The following is a 17975-nucleotide window of genomic DNA, read 5'->3' on the forward strand; positions in this document are numbered from 1 at the left end:
CTGAGTTCCGGAAGCTGAAGGAATAAATATTGCTTTACTTCCGATCAGTATCTCCTATTTCAGGCCCACTCTTATCTAGTTTTAGGAAAGGTGCAGAAGCCAAGTGACTAGGGGCTACTGCCCATCTGGTTGGAAATTATTTTAATGACCAATTGGTCCCCAGGTTCCTCCTAGCTCCAATCACCATCATCCTGCCAGGCCTCATTGGCACCTCTGGCCCCTCGGTGGCTCCACCACAGACCAGAGCAGCCTGATGAGCCAGGGCAGCAGGTGGCAAAGCTGGCAAGAGAAGCAGGTGACCACCTCTTACTGGAAAGGACTCTGATTGTCACACGAACCCAGCTTCCTAAGCCCCAGTGACATCCCCCTCCTGGCTTGGCAGAGACTTTTGGCCTCTCCTGCATGCAAATCCCCGGAAGGTATTCTGTATACAGTAGACAACTGGGAACATGAGAAGAGATGCAGATGTCAGTCAAATTACCATGTGAAAATCAAGGGGAAAGCCCTCCAATCGATCAGTTCCAGGTGCATGAGTTAAAACTGGCCCAATCTTTTTAATTAGAGATTTTTCTAAAATTCAAAAGAGAGGGAAATAAGTGCAATGCCTCACCCAAGGCAGGCATATTACTCATCACTGGAAAAGCCACCTGTCCCTGTGGACTCAGCATTAACTAGCTGCCCAGGTGGGTTCTGAGGCACACCTGCAGGCCTGGTTATTGCAAAGCCTGGGGCTGGCTGTAACTGGTAACCATCTCACAAATTGCCCTTAAAGACAGCAGTCAGTGTGCTGGGCTCCCAGAGGCACCATGAAAACCAGCTTAAAACCACAGCCCTTGCTCCCTGACCCTTTGTGAGCTGCACCAGCTTGCAGGCTCTGAGTGACAGGGCCTAACCTGACACTTCCAACCATTCTGCCCCAGGCATGGATGCTGACACAGTATCCATCTACAATAATTCCTAAATGTCATCTCACACTCACAGACACCTACAGTGTGAGAAATAGGTATAAGCAAAGAAAAAGGACAAGTTTTTTCAAGAAACTACTATGTGCCAGATATCACACTGGATATTTTCACATTATCTCAAACCTCAAAACAACTCTGAAGGGTAAATGTTACTATTTTCATTTGACCAGTAAGAAAGATATGACTGCTTATGTAACTTGTCTTGGGTCATTAAACCAGAAAAAGACCAAGCTAAAACTTGCTTTTGTCCTGTACCTGTTTCCCTTGGGACCTGGGGAGTGAACTGGTTCATAAAATAAACAATTCCTATTGATATACCAATGGAAGAAATATCCTGGGAGTGTATGCACATTGTTAGCAGGACTATGCACATGCAGTACCCTCCTTATGACCCCATTGTGGCATCTTCACTTCTGGGCAGATGACAAAATGACAAAATGACAAAATGAGACATGAGACAAAATGAGACATGGTAGAGAAAATGGAGACAAAGAGACCTCAGTACCCTATATAGCATACCATGTACATTTCCAGATAAATACAAGTGTGGTTGGCATAGGGGGACTCTCAGTTTTCTTCCTCCTGACATCCAGGGGCAAAGGTAGTGAACATTTCAAAGGTATCACAGTACCTGTCAAAGCTAACAGGGCCAACAATGATGTTGGTGGTGCAGATGATGAAACTCAAAGCAATGCCCATAATGTAATTCTGCAAAAAATCTAGGGCTACTCAAATGGAAGATATCACACGGGAGTCCCATACTAGGCTAAATAGTATCCCCCAAATTTTCTGCCTATCAAAAACCTACTTTTGTGACCTTATTTGGAAGTTAGGACTTTGCAGGTATAATTAAGCTAATAAGAGGTCATTTAGGGTGAATCCTAGATTCAATATGATTTGGTGATGTCTTTATGAGAAAAGGTAAATTAGACACCAAGAAAATACACGGAGATAAGACAGCCACATGAAGATGGAGGCAAGAAACAAATTTATTTTAAGTCACTATGAGACAAGTCAATACTCATGATTTAAGTATTCCATATTTTAAAATTTTTCTGCTTGCTAAAAGGTATTGATAGCCCTAAAAACAATGGACATACACCTGTCAAGATCATTGATAGACATGAACAGAGTGGTGAAAAATGTGTACTTCCAACACAAATGTTTGTAGCTAAGGTCAAATGAGGCAATGTTCTAGGTTCTCATTTCAACTCTCATACTCTAAACTAGTATCCTTTCTACTATGTATTGAAGTTCATGGTTTTCCCATTTTTCTGCTTTTTGTTAGTGGTTTTGCTGGTTAACAGCCTCCATCAAATGTGCTATCAAAGTGTTGTCTTTTGTTCTGAAGAACAAGAAAGTTGTGATGCGTTTCACAGAGAAAACACTTATGTTAAGTTCGTTTCATTCGGGCATGAGTTATAACACTATTAGTTATAAGTTAAATGTTAATCAACTATGTGTGTGTGTGTGTGTGTGTGTGTGTGTGTATAATATGATGTATTTAAACAGATGCACACATAAAATAAGATTATACATCAATCAGTTAACAAAAACATTGAGACCAAATACTTTTAGGAGCAGTGATTCAGTATTCACTAATTCAGAATTTGTACAACTTCATATCACATAACTACCATGAAAAATGAGAACAAATTCCATTTTGCTGGAGCAACCCTTGGGACCCCAAACAGCCCTTTCCTACTTACCCAGAACCTTGCAGGCCTCTTGGATGAGCTTAATGGTGATGATATCATCATACACTGTGTAGGTCATGAAGGCATCTTGAACTTCTGCAGAAGTTCTGGAAGGCAAATCAAGGTGCAATGAATGTCCAGCAAAGGAGTTTAGTTCCAGGAATGTATATACTGATCCAGCAAGATGTGGTGTAGGCATTGAGTTTCCCTCCACCTGTAAGATTTCCAGTTTTGGTCCAGTGGTTTCTAAGCATTATTGGATGTAGCTGTTCAGAGGAGCCAGGTGTGAGACTGGGGCAGACAAGGAGTATCATAAACTATCACTCTTTTAAGGGGGTGCTCTGTGCCGTGTTGGGGCAGGTAACCTCTACAGGCTCCACAGGGACCTGTGGGCCTTTGTAAAACAAGACAAACAAAAAAAAATTGTGCTCTTCTTCCGCACTTATGGACAAAATAAAGATACAATGAGCAAGACCCCAGCTTAAACCCGACATTGTCATAGTCTGTTCTGAAGACCCCAGAAAGAATGATGTGATCTCCAAGACCCTTGGGAATGTACCAAACTCTGTGGCTCTCCCCAGCACTCTGATGGGGCCACCCATTCGCTCCCTCTGGGATCACAGCCTCGTCTTTCCTACAGGCTGAACTGATAGTACTTTGGTGTCAGATATTTATTTTGCTTGTCTACGTACTGCACATTGCTGGCATACCAGACTGACTCAGACTGTTAGCACTACACAAGGATCCCCGGTCTCCTCTACTGATCTTCATGACCTGGGCACCTACATCTCCCTCAGTCAGTGCACATGTACACATAAGCTCGTTCAAACCACTTGGGTAAAGCAATATGTTCACCAAGAATTTATTTAAGAAAAAGAATTTATTTAAAAAATAAACCCATCCACATTTCTAATAAGATGGCAATGTATCTGCTAAGAAGAAGGGAAAGATAGAAAAGGGACTATCAGAAAACATTTAGAAGACATTGGGAGTTGGAAAAGCAACAGCTGTGAGAAACAAAGTGAGAGTTCCACGTTTCCAGTCCACACAGACAGGAGCCCATTTCTTGGAGCATGAAAACATCCCAAGTGCTCATGTGCACACAGGCAGGAGAATGAGGAGTCAATATTTAGTTGGAACAAGGCATTAAATGTGTTCCTCTTTAGTTAGTTCCAATTAGTGATACCCAAAATACTGGGGCAGGAAACCAAGGCCAGGATGCCTGTATCAGAATCACTTGGGGAGCAGAACAAGCACTCAGATTCCGGAGCCCTACCAGGTTTGTCTGTAGTTTTAAACCACTTGCCTCTTGACTGCTCCGGATCACTTCTAGATTCAATCCTGCAAGGCAATCGATTATGAATGATGGATCATACATTGTTCAATCTTACTAAACTGATGGCATGGTTCCTAAGAATCTGGAGGGAAAATAAAAGGCCTTTCATGCACATTTCAGGACAAGAAAAATTGAAGTGATGGGAAATTGTTCCTTCAAGAGGTTCTTTACAGTGGATGATGAATTCAGGTAACAAACTTGCATAGTAGCTGTGTGACGTAGGTATAATCGGGGACAAGAAGGCGTGGTGTCATGACAATCTGGAAGTTAGAGAAAGCCTCAGCTTCTTTCCTGCATGTCCTTCCCCAACTCTCCACAAATCCTTGGTCAAGTCCAAATTCTCTGGCTGACACACCTGCCTGCATGACCCAACTCTCCTTCCCTGACCAACTCCCCTGTATCTCCATCGTCCGCTCCACATGGTTCTTTCCTCCCCACCTTCCAGAGGCCCCCTCTTATGTGGCTGCCTTCATTCCTGCTTCCGGACTCAGTTGAAGAATCACTGGCTCTGGTCATGCCACTTTCCCCCCTGAGTCCTGAGGCTCCAGACCAGTTTGAGCACTGCCCATGCCTGTGAGCTCCGATGCACCCATTTGCATCAGGACCATCTAAAGATCAGGAGACTTTCTGTGATGACCTATTCATCATACCTAGTGTTGTTTCTGGCACACAATAGGAGCCAAATCAATACTGAAAAGAGAATTCAGGAAATTAAAGAGAGACCTAAGGGGGCAGAGGCTTACATACTCACAGTGTGTGAGTCAGGAAGGGACCAGAGAGTGAATCCTAGCACAGTCGACATAGGTGACACAGAACACATGTCCTTACACCTCCATTTCCTCATCCCTGCAGTGATAACATTGGGTTTGTCAATGTTTCCATGGAGACTATGGTATCCAGTGATCCCCCCCAGCCACCAAAGATGCATTACTCCTGACCTCTGATTCACAGAGAATCTGGCACTGAAAACAGCAGTTCTCAAAGCATGATTTATGGAACCCCTAGGGAAGGTCCTAAGGCATTTTTAGGGATCCATGAGGTGAAAACTATTTTCATAATAAAATTCAGACATTGCTTGCCTTTTAACTGGTTGTTATTTGAGCATGGGAGAGTAAAACTGCTGGTAACTCATGAATCAAGGCATGGCACCAGACTTGTAGTCTTCATATATTCCTTAGAGTCATTGTATTCTTTGCTGCCACACATGTGCAGGGAAAAAAAAAAAAAAAAAGTCAGTTTCTTTACAAATTGTTCTTGTAGAACAAGAACAAAAGGGGTGACGATGATCGATTTTATTAAAAGTGAATCTTGAGCACACATCTTTTGAACACTTTGTGTGATGAATAAGGAGTATATGGACACACAAACTGCTACGTACAGGGGTGTGGACGGTCACCTCCAGGGAAAGCACTGACACCATGAGCTCTGAGCCGAATTAGCAACTTTCTTTTGGAACATCAATTCACAGACCAACTGTGGCTGCTCAGGCTTGGATACATGGTGAAGATTTTTCTTAGAAGAATAAAAGGAGGGGGAGTTGAAAAGGGAGAAGGAGAAGGAGAAGGAGACAGAGAAGAGAAAAAGGATGTATATAGCTCAATGGTAGAGTGCCCCTGGGTTAAATCCCCAGTAACAAAAAGAGAGAGAGGACAAAGTGAGCCTGCCAATGATAAAACTCAAGCTTTCAAATAAAATGAGAACTTTGGAAAACATGCACCTGCTCCTGTGAGTTGATGAGCTTCCATTCTTAGATCAAGATGATGATATTGACAAATGCGATTTTCATATCAAATAGTGACACCTGTAAGAATTGACCAATTTGGTGAGCTAGTGCCTAATTAATGAATGACAGTACAAAATGCTTCCCAATGCCTAATGAGGGAACAAAGTGTAGGCAAAAGATTTATTTCAAAGTGTAAGGAAGACCAAGGCATTGTAGCATAACATGCTATGAAGAAAGTTATTGGTACAGTTTCAGATTCAACATTGTAACTAACCTTTGAGAAACTATCACTTTTCAAACATTGTGAACCTTAGAGAAAATTGCCATGATTATCTGAAAAGAGTATTAAAGTTCTTCCTTCTACATATTCTTCATATATTTCAACCAAAACCACACAACACAACAGAATGATAAAAAAAAAAAAGAATCCAGCTGTTTTCTATTAAGAGAGACATTAAGGAGATTTTTTAAAATGTAACGCCATTCTTTTTTTCTTGCTAATTTTTTATTGGGATAATAAAGTCACTTGTCATTAAAATGTTATTTGTGCTACCACATAGTAGGCTTATTATTATTAATTAGGATGACAACAAATAACCATTTGTAATTTTTTTCAGTTTTAATTTCTATTACTTTAAATAATAATAGATAAACAAAAGCTCTTTGGAGTCTTCAATAATCTTGAAGAGTATGAAGGTTTCCTAAGATCAAGATGTTTGCGAACTTCCAATTTAAACCAAGAATGAGTCACATTTGCTTTGAATGCTAATGAATCTGAGGTCTCCAGCACAAGAAGGAAGCGGCCAGGCCAGCCCTGGCCAGCTCAGGCCATCTCAACCTGGGGAGCTACCTGCGTGTCTCGGCAGTGGTCTTGGGTGCCTGTGGTTGGAGTGTCCCAGCACCCAGCCCCAGCAGCCCCTGCCCCTGGTATTCTCAACTGGCATGTAGACCCTGATGTAACCTCCAAAGAGAGGCATCTGAAGGAGAGACTGCACAATCCTTGTGGGGACCACCTGGTCCCAGAGGACTTGCCCTAGAGGTGGGAAGGAGGGTGGAAGGTAGAGAGAGATCTGGGCTGAGGTTCTCCCATGACAGCCACCAGGCAAGAAGAACACCTCCATAAGAAACTGCTGAGAACAAAGAAGTTTGTCTATGTTATCAATAAAAATAAACTACAATTAAAACAGTTCCCATCCAACCATGCTAGAGGAGTATTCATTCTATTATCTTTATAGAAAATGACATAAAATCATTGTCATATGAACAGGAAACTAAATGTAGCCAAAGACGCAGAGAAACATTACTAAAGCGAGTCAGTTAGTTAAGAAATGACAGTAACAATAAAAACATATTCTCCTTGAGCTTTTAGTGTTTCTGTTATCTGTCAGCTTTAATTTTTTTCCCTCATTCTAATAAGTAAAAACTCACTTTTGTAGCTAATTCCTGTTCATCATTTTTTTTTCATACTGGGGTTGACCCAGTACCTCACACATGCTACGCTAGTGCTCTACCACTAAGCTACATGCCCAGCCCTGTTTTATATTTTGCAGGGTTGAGGGGTCCTGGGGATTGAACCCAGAGGCATTTTACCACTGAGCAACGTCCCCAGCCCTTTTTATTTTTATTTTGAGACAGGTATTACAGGAGCCTGCCCCAGAGCCTGGCCCTGTTTTATACTATTTTTAAAGAAAGGTATCTAAAGATATAAACCTCAGACATCAAAACACCTGTTTCTACTCTTGCTTACCTTATCTTCCATACAATCCCACTAAACAAAAATATTTCTCTAACTTTAACCTTTGAGGATTTTTATTAGAAATAAAGTTTCTACTTTACATATGTAATATTATAAAATGAAACATATTTTTAAATTTGCATACATTCTTGGAGGTTTCAATATGATCTTTTAGAGGCTGGGTCCTACAGTTAAAATACTCTGGCCAAATTGATTCCTAGGGCCTTCCGATGGCCCAGGGTTTGAGGCAGGTAGATGAAACCAGCAAACCCATTTATAGCCAGGAATGAAGGAGGAGTGGAGAGACAGGTAGCATTCTCAGGTGAGAGTTAAAAAATAATACTCTCTGCTTTTAGGCACTTTTAAACTAGACTTTATTTGGAGGAAGACTAGAAGATGTGGAGGAAAGGGGGACTTTCAGTTTCAAAGAAAGGGTAAGAAATTTGGTGAGTCAATAGGGCAAAGAAGGTTCAGCAGACAAAAGGGTGAATCAGAGCCATTCTGATTTGTTCTGACTCACTTATTTTCTCAATATAGGAATGCTCCTCGACTTGTGGTGGGATTGCTTCCCAATAAACTTACTGTAAATTGAAAATATTGTTAAATCAAAAATGCACTTGATGTACCCAACCCACCAACATTAATGCTTAGCCTCATCCACCTTAAACATGCTCAGAACACTTAAATCACCCTACAGTTGGGTAAACTCCTCTAACACAAAGGCTATTTTATCATAAAGTGCTGAGTAGCTCATGAAATTTACTGAGTACAGTACACGGCAGAGTCCAGCCCTGGTTGTCCACCCTCAGAATCCAGGGACTGACTGGGGGCTTGTGCTTCCGGGGGCTGCCCCACATCATGAGAGAGTATCACGCCAAATGCTGCTAGCCTGGGAAAAGAGCCAAGTTCAACACGTGAAGTCCAGATTCTCCTGGACACATGTTGCTTGGGTCCCACTGTAATGTCAGAGAGCCTTCTGAAGGAGAGGCTGCACTTTTCATACCACTGTAAAGTCAAAAACCATCATAGGTTGGGGACCAATTGTACTTGAAAGGATGCTTTTCAAAATGTCAGAATATTCACAGCACTCCCTATTTAGCAAAACCAAAAATCCTAGGAATGCATAGGCAGGGGTCCTTGAATTTTTTGACTTATAAACCTCTTAGGGATGCTGATCAATACTGTGGATCTTCTCCCCAGAAAATACATCCAGACAAACATACACATTTTCATAGATGATTTCAGAAAATTCTCAGGCCCTCTCACACCCATCCATGAATCTCAGTTAAGACCGCCTGACCCAGGGAGAAGCCATGTGACCCATCCCCTCCCTCCTAAATCAACTGGTTTAGGCTCAGCAGTTATCCACCTGGCTCCCATTCGTTCATTCAATTCCACTCATACACACCTGAATCCCTCAACTATTTATCCCTTCTCCATTCATTTGTTTCTACAATGGGGAACATACGCCAACCCTGATGCTGCACCTGTAACCTCTTCTGTCCTGCAAAGGACACCTGACCATGGGTGCGCTGCCAAATCCTCTATCTCAGCCATCTGGAATGGAGACACTCAAAAGTGAGCAATCAGATCATGGTGAGTTCTTGAATCAAAAGGGCATGTAGAAAACTTGGGAAGAAACAAACTGAGATGTGCAAAGACAACCAGGAAAATAGAGTAAGCATGAAGACAGACGCAGAGGTGTAGCAGTCTCTGGCCTTTCGTTTCCTCTCAAGTTGCTCGGTACTTCCTGCTCCTAGGCTCCATGAGAGTCCTCAGAAACCTTACACTAGGGTCTTATACTTCGGTTTACACAGTGACTGCTGATCCTTACAAGCATGATCCTGGATTAAGTTCAAAGCACTAGACATGCTAACCGCCTCACCTCTTAGCCACCCCAGTCCACTTGAGTGGACCAGGTGAGGACCATGATTATCTCCATGTATGAGGGAGACCTGAGACCTCAGCAATTCCCTGCGATTACAATGACATTTCAACTGCTTCCCATCTTCTACAAGTATAACAATTCTGGTCCCCAACAACTTTTCCACTTTCATCTCCTATCAGACATTTTATCTGTGATACACCAGTCACACTGGATTATTTTCTGGGCCTCAGATTTACCAAGCTAGGTCCTTTGCACTTGACAGCTTTCTCTGCCTGGAACACACATACTTCCCTGACTCAAGCCTGGCTCCTTCCTTCCCTTTAGTTCAAACATAACCTTTGCAAAAAGACATGTTCTGACCACTTCAGGGAAGCAGCCTCTTCTCTCCCAAGTCACTATTAAATTGTCTCTATTTTTATAGCCTTTGACAGGCTTTTGTTTATTCGCTTATTCCTTTTCTACTTTCTGTTCCCCACATTGAAATACATTCCCCGAGATCTTCCCTCATCTGTTTCCTTCATTTCTATCCCCAGTGACTGGAACTCTGCTTGCGAGGAGCTAAATAAGCATCGATTGAATAAGTGAACTTGCCCAAGACAAATAGCTAATAAGTGATCCAAGCAAAATTAAAGGTTTATTGGATTCCAAAGACCTTGCTCTTCCCAATCTATGAGTTGCTTCTTGCTTTTAAGTTTTGATAAGATTTTAGGCAGGAAGCTATAAAAGACTTGTTCATGATTAGAAATCTATAATCTAGACTTTATGAGAGGGAAATCAACAATGTGGGCAAAGGAGAAGAAACATCTGTTTCTGATTGCTTCATATAAAATAAAATCTATGTCATAAGGTCTGGAGACATAGTTCATTTTACTTAATCATTTCTTCTTCAAATTTGTGTAGGCATTGATGGGTTTTCCTTTTTAGCAAAAATTCTATTTTAAAAGCACTAGGGAACTTGTTATTTAAATGTAGCCTGAAGCAAATCCTGTTGCACAGCAAATAATCTTGCCTTAATTTGTGTTTTATAAGTTGAGTTTTCTGTACTCCACTTTTTTTAAAATAATGAGTTCTAATATGATGCAATTTTTATAGCAGTTTGGACTTTAAGATAGGCTTGGCTTTTGGCTTAAAGATGCATTTCCAATGCAATGCCATAGGTGTCTAGCGTTAAGATATGGACAAACCCCCTCTGAGACTCAATTCAATAGATACTTCAAAATTAAAGAGATAAAAGCTAGCCACACAGACTCAGGACACGACCCAGCTCGGTCCTCTGCTTCTGTCATGTTTCCCTGATTCCTTACAAGCTTGTACCCCTTGTTCAAATGCTCTTTGTTACCTTGGAGTTCTTGAGGACTCCAGGCTTCTGTCTCACTGGGAATGTTAAGTCACCTGTCTTCTAATGGTGGGAAGAGACAGCATTCCATCCTTTCCCTGAAGCCACTTCCAGGATCAAAAAAGGCAAAAGTGGCTTCCCTCTATGCACACATGGAAACCTGCCTTTTTTTCCTGGGTTCGGAACAGTGAGCTGAATGCTTCAACCAATCGGGATTCTGATAGCTGGTCACACTACACCTGCTTGATAATGTAGGAGAGGACCAGAGACTTGCCTCAAATTGCCATCTCAGCTGCTGGCCATAGGCAAGTTGAAAACACTATTGCTTTACTGCTTTTATGTGTTCACCTATTTCCTGCTCTTTCCAGAGCCCTTGGCTTCCTCCTAGGCAGGACTAACTCTGGTCAGTGGCAGCTGAGCTGAGATCAAAAGTCCTAACCAGGAAATCAGATGGTACAGTCCATGAGTCAAAAATCAATCAACAAACAACCCCCACACACAGAGGCTTCGAGGGCCCCTCTAGGAGAACTAGATGGTGACCCACATTGGGTATCAGAAAGATCAGTTTGAAAAGATGAGCAGAGATAAAGCCATCCATCAATATATCAGGCAAACCTCAGGAAGCCAGGTCTCCCTGCGCATGGAGGAAAGAAGACTTTGAGAGACATCTGCTTCCTCAGGACGGAAGGCAGAATATACCTGCCCAGCAGAAAAATGGTGTCTATCAATGTCAGGTATCGTCTGGTCCTGATCTTGCACCTATGTATTGGAGGATGGGAGAATGCTGCTTACTGACTCCCTCCGCGGTTCTTGTTCCACTCAATCCTCTCCTCGATCTAGGAGAGAGGTACATTATTCCCCTTTTATCCACAAGGAATCAGAGCTGTAGAGAATGGAGGCAACATTCTCGGTTCTCCAGCAGCAGAGCCAGGGCTCAGATCCATCCAGTAGGATGCACATCCTGTTGTCCCTCCACCTCTCCCCAACCCTTGCCAAGGACCCACATCTTGAGAATAAGCCAGCAACAAACCCCAGTTTCCACCACAGCAGTTGGAGTCTGTTGAGTGCCTACCCCGGGCATTTTTTGTGTCTGCTTGGTCTGATTTAATTTAGCACTTGTAAAATTTCTACGAGGCTAACTAGTTCTAGTATTCTTTTATGATGAAATGACTGGGAAACCGAGTGGTTAAGTGCCATGCCAGGGTTATGCAGATAGGAGGGAAGATTCTGGGCTTTGACCCCAAAAGTTGTAGCCCCAGAGCCCCTGTAGAATCTAACTACAGCTTCCGAGGGACTTACAATTATGTCCAGTGACTTCTGAAAATACAGATGTTCTATTTCCTAAAATGGTTCCACCCACCACCACTTTGCAACGCTACCCCATAGCCTGTCTACACTCACCACCTCTCCTTCCTCCTCTTGAGACAGATGACCCCTATGTAGGGACAATTGATTTTCCAGCAGGCAGAAGGGCAGTGGCTGTCCAGTTTGTGGCAGACTGAACGATCCCACTGTTACATCAAACGTGGGTCTTCAGTGCCCTAATTCCTGTGTTCCAGGTATATATGTAACCTTTGTGCACATGGGCATGTAACTCAGAGGCAGAGCACTTGCTTTCATAGCAAGCATAAGGCCCTGGGCTCAATCCCCAGCTGTCCCCTCTACAGCTAAAAATAGATCAAAATAAATTTTTTAAAAAGTTAAAAAATGAGGGCAAATAACTTATTTGATTCTTAGTCCTCCAATGTTTATTACAGCACCAGGCATACTATAGGAGCTCAATAAATGCATATTTAATGAGATGTTCTTATTAACTCACCCAAACACTTGATAGATATGAAGATGCATTCTGTAGCAGTCCTGCTTCCTTTCCTCAGGCAGTTTGGCCTGATAGAGAAGCATCTGTGGTCACAGACCTGGGTTTGTGTCCCTGGCCTGTCACTCACTGTGCAGCCTCCAGCAAGGGCTGCTCTGGGACTCAGTCTCCTTCTTAGCAAAACAAAACAATAATTTGCCTTGCTGTGTTCTTGCTGAGCTTTATCGAAGGCACTGGCCCAAAGTAAATGCTAATATAAGAACACTGTTCTTTTCCTTCCTCTCTTCTGTGTTTACCCTTTATAACATAATGGCTATAAAACTCCAAGTCTTCAAATGTATCTCTCCCCAGGGCAGCTTAGGGGATGGAGAAGCAGCCCTTGAAGATACTGCCATGCATCCTGGCCCTGTGCCTTTGGCTGTGCAGTCTTGGCCAAATCGTTTAACTTCTCTAGGCCTGTTTTCTCACCTTTAAAATGAATATTTGGGCTAAACAGTCTCTCGAGGGCCCACCAGTCCAGGGTCTCTAATCATAATTAGTCAGTGATAGATTCAGAAATGAGTGTTCCTTGCCTCAGTGAGATCAGAAGCTCCTTTTCCCATCCAAACTTGTACAAATATAAGTAAACTGCCCAGAGACGCTGAGGAAATGGTCCTGGACTACCTTTCTTTAACAACAGGCAGTCAGGACTTAGCCCGGCATGAGCCCAGGGCTGCAGACCCTTCTGACTCTGCCTCCAGGCAGCCACAGGGTTTTAGGAAGATCACTACATTCTCAGTTTTACTTTATTTGAAAAAGAGGGGAAGTAGGGGAGAGGAAAATTTTGCATTAAGCACTTTAAGTTGTTTTATTTTACAAAAGCAAGAAAAAACAGAAAAATTGAGAAATAGGAAAAAATGGGGAAATAGATATTAGGGGTAAAAAAATTCAATATTTCATCATTCTATTACTATTAGTTATTCTTTTGGCCTTTCTCTTAGTTTTCATCTTTTTGTTTCGTTTGTGTGAATTGCCACCACAGACAGTCATGTGTATTTCTTCAGTCATTCCATTTGTTCTTTGGTCTGTTTTGGATCACTGAAGACTGTTTTTCTTTTATTATTTAGAAATGAAAGACTCTCTATATCCTTTTGCATGTATATGCATGTGTGTACCTGTGTGTGTGAGTGTGTGTATGAGTGTGTGTGCTTCCAAGAGAATAGGTTCTCAAAAACAGGCTTACTACCTCCCAGGAGTTGATAATGTTCATAGTTTTTAGTTGTCCAACTGCTTTCCAAAAGGGCTGCACTGATTTACAATACCACCAGCAATTATCCATTTTGTTTGCAACTTAACCACAATCGGTCATTATCATTTAAATTTTTGGAGATTTAATAGGCAAAGTGAGTGACACCTAATTGCTTTGATTTGCCTGTCATTGATTAACTGGGGAAGCCAATCATCTTTCTATATTTTTATATTCCTTTCTCTTCATATGGCCAGGGGATTTCTTAGATCCTTTCAACCCCACCTGTAACAGTATGAAGCTGGAAGTCTCCAAAAAACAACCAGAGAGCAAAAGAATACAGGAATCAGGGGACTACTTGGAGATGTAAACGACAGTAGCAAGGGATTACTGGATGAAGGCTGGGAGGAAGGACCAAGAATTAACTAAAGAAGACCTCAGGAATGATTCTGACCAAACTGAGAAGAGACACCCCTCTTCTGACCAGTGGCTGCTTTAGAAATGGTAAAGCTGATTTCTCTTCTGTGACCAAAAACAGCAAATGAGAGTTCACTCATGAGATCAAATGAGAATTATGTTGGCATTACTTACATTGGAACTGTTTTAAGGTTAATTTTAAGAATGGACAACGATATCCTTAAGCACAGGTATGATTTATTAAGTTTTTTCAACTTGATATGTTCAAAACACTTGAATTCATCTCCCTAGTAACTGAATCTCTTTGAGAATCATGATGATATTATAATGAATCCTATTTAACTAACAGGCTTAATCAAGCATAAAGAGCTATAGCCTGGAGTGGTGGCACTGCCTGTAATCCCAGCCGCTCGGGAGGCTGAGGCAAGAGGATCGTGAGTTCAAAGCCAGCCTCAGCAAACGTGAGGTGCTAGGCAAGTCTGTGAGAGCTTGTCTCTAAATAAAATGCAAAATAGGATTGAGGATGTGGCTCAGTGGTTGAGTGCCCCTGAGATCAATCTCCAGTACCCTCTCCCATCAAAAAAATGTAAAGAGCGGTAACTGTCAAAACCCTATTGTTCCAAGAATGCTTTGTCTTTCCTTTAATATACTTACTTCAATTTTTCCCATGTCTCTTCACCAAATTTCTCTATCACGAGAGATTGCAGACAAGTGTTGATAAATCCATACTAGAACACAAAGCAAGAAGAAAGAAATGTGTTTAATGAAGCATGAAATCTGCAATCATAGACACCTTAATGGCATCTTTGCAGCAGTGGCATCCAGGAGCAAAGCCATTATACCTTTTCCTTGTTTCTCTTGACTTTATTTGCTCAATAGTAATTCCTTCTTACTCCTTCCCGGCTCAGGAAACCCTCCCAGGCCAACACTAATGTTGTTTCCATGGTGAAAACATATGAACTAAATTTCCAACAGATTATTGTTAGAGAAAGTTGAAGTAGGCGCTATCTCTCGTTGCAGCCTTCTCTGGAACTGGGAATTGGTTGGTTAGAAAGAAGAGCAGAGAAACGCAGGTGTTCAAGGCAGGTATTTGTTTAGACATGGAGGAGTCTGGGCACACACAGGTCAAGTCCAAAAAGGCAATGAGAGGAGGAATATTTTTCTTTACAGAAATGAATCTAGCTTGGGGTGCATGTGTAGAGAAAGTGAAAAGTGGCGGGGAATAGAGGGGGGATCCAACAGGAAAGAAAGACTGAGCTGGGAGTGGAGCTCAGCGCAGAGTACTTGCCTAGAGTGGGTGAGGCCCCGGATTCAATCCCCAGCCCCTGGAAGGCTTGGGGGATAACACTGAGTTAACAGTATTTTTTCTGGATTCACTCAGGTATCTGTGCTCTTCCTTCTTCCATCAGGAAAAAAAGGGAGGACCCATTAATGCCTCTGCTGAGCGAGGGGCCACGTGCCCTGTGCAGGTCACCCACCTCCCTCAGTTCAGGGGCTCCGAAGGACTTGTGGGTGATCAAATTATATTTGAAAGCACCAGTTGAGCTCAGTTTCCAAAAAATTCTTCCCAAAGTGAAGAATTATTCTGTCCCATAAATATCAGGCATAGAGTTTAGTTCATGTATTTGGTATACCATTGGAGTTTCATGCACAGGGATTTCTTAAAGAGAAAGAGCCCTGTGCCAACAGGGTGGGGGAAGGGGATGCTAAACTCTAGAAGCTCTTTTCTGGAAATAGGAGCATGTGTCCTCCTTGGCTGTATTTCCGGTTCCCACCACAATGCCATCTTGGCCTCTGTGTGTGTTCACACTAGTCTGGCATTCAGTGCATGCCTCTGAACTGTATTAGCATTTAGTGCCTTGTTCTGCTGCCTTAGGCTCACAGAGAGTGCCTGTCACCCTTCCCAAACACAGCAGCACTTCTGGAATGGATAAGGATTCTTCTTCTATCCTTTGCTAAGTTAAAAGCTCCTCGGGATCAGCAAGAAAGTGTCATTTATTTATATTTTGACTAAAGTACCAAGATTATGCCAGGTACCTAGGAGGTATTTAATAAATACTTATTGAATAAATAAGTTCTCAACTGAAGCCACAAGTCCAAACTCAGGAACATTTTTAAATATTTCCAGAATTTTAACAGATGGTAATTTCTTATCCTAATTATCTCTGCAAAGATTCTTGGACCAAAGGAAAGCCTTGTGCCCGCAGTCCAAGCCCAAGTAACTCTGTGCCCCCTGGTGAGCCACAAAGGAAACTGAGGAATATGGGGACCCAGAGTGGCAGCTGGGTCCTAACCACATGGGATGATGTACCTGGGTTTGAGGAATTTAGGGTAATTGAGATGCATGATTCAGCACTAGTCTTTGCTGACTAGTCAACAGTCCCTGAAGCTGGTGGCATAGCTAATCACTGGGGTTCTCAAGCTTAGAGGTCATAGAGAAGCCCACTCAATCTCTGAGGATAAATGATAAATGCGCCCTTCTCATTCCCACTAAAATCAGGGGACTTTGCTCCAGAGAGAGAGCAAAAAGAGCAGCTGATAGGTTGGTCACACATAGTGTGCCCAGGGGATGCAGGAGGCCTCTGAGCCTGCTGCTCATGCCCAGGTGACAGGCCATGCTCGGTAGACATTCCATGGCCGTGTTGAAATGAGCTAGAATCACAAACTGGGGCTGAAGCTCTCTAATGCCCTGGCACCAATGAGATCACTGAGCAGGCAGGGTCTCTCATTGACTGTGGCTTCCTGAATCTTTCAGGGACCACATGGGTCATAGCTGTGGCATCCCTGAGAAATGTCAGTGCTCCAAAGAAATATTAGAATGTCTGAAAACGTGAAGGGTTAGTTAGATCTTTCTCTTATAAAGAAGACTTGCCACATCCTGTATCCAGGCCTACTTACTGGGCCTGCCATCTGTGAGCTGGGAAATGAGGCGCCATATTGTCATATAGCCTCAGTGAGCCCAGGAAGGACATGCAGCTTGGTGGAAACTTGGGCTCTGGAGACAAATAGGTTTCTCTCTCTGTGCCTGACAGCAGTGTGTCTTTGTGTAAATTGCCTAGCCTCTCTGGGCCCAGTTGGCTCATGAGCTAAACTGGAAATAATAGCACTTGTTCAACTGGAGGACTATTGTAGGGTTATATAGAAATGGGTCCCACGTCAGACCAGGAGGGCTGATTGCTCACCCCAAATCTTATTCGCCGTTTGACCCTGGCTCTTCACCAAATCTCACTCACCTTCAGTTATTTCACCTGGAAAATGGGGATGAGAATGATTCCTTCCTCTTAGGGTTAAATGACATCATTGGTATGAGCTCATGGCACATGGAAAGTGACCAAAAGCTTATACTCACACTTCTTACAGCATATGCATCTTGAGCAACAGACACTCCCACATGGAAGCCAGGGGGAATCAGAAGACAGGAGGCAGAGAGCAGCTTACCATGTCGCCACTGACTTATCTTCAGGCCCAAGAGATCACAGCAGAGCTCACGCTCCCAATCTGGTAGTTGAGCTGGATTGGCATCTCCAGCAGCTGGTCTTATAGAGGATTCAGTAGTCCACGGGGAAATCAGAATGCAATCACTGGCCTCCCAGCAAGGAGCAAACTGCTGCACACTCTGTCGCCCAGGGAATAAAAAGTAAGGTTGCCCCTGCCCAGGAGTGAGTGGCACCCACCGCCTGGAGTCCCAAGGGGTACACATCTCAGATGTCATCTCTTAGGAGATCAGCCTGAAATCTGAAGCACCTCCCAGAAGTGCCAACACAACAGTGCCCCATCCTGCCAGCCGAGAGCAGGTGCCCTGTGCTGCAGAGATCCACAGAAAACTGGGAGACAGAT

The 17975-nt window shown here is 42.9% G+C and overlaps 1 protein-coding gene across 1 annotated transcript in view; it reads right to left on the reverse strand.

Annotated features, from left to right (window-relative positions):
* Positions 1 to 17691, reverse strand: part of LOC306658995 (guanylate cyclase soluble subunit beta-2-like) — a gene marked incomplete at its 3' end in the record, with an annotated part of 63164 nt that extends 45473 nt beyond the window's left edge. The window contains exons 1-3 of the mRNA XM_079136251.1: positions 17577 to 17691; positions 14793 to 14866; positions 2675 to 2769 (exon numbers count right to left, since the gene is read on the reverse strand). Coding sequence (XP_078992377.1) covers positions 2675 to 2769; positions 14793 to 14866; positions 17577 to 17579 — 172 coding nt within the window. The 5' untranslated portion in view covers positions 17580 to 17691. The remainder of the gene's footprint in view (positions 1 to 2674; positions 2770 to 14792; positions 14867 to 17576) is intronic.
* Between the last annotated feature and the right edge of the window lie 284 nt (positions 17692 to 17975).

Source organism: Sciurus vulgaris, assembly GCF_902686455.1.
Source record: "Sciurus vulgaris genome assembly, chromosome: 4".
Classification (NCBI taxonomy): Eukaryota; Metazoa; Chordata; class Mammalia; order Rodentia; family Sciuridae; genus Sciurus; species Sciurus vulgaris.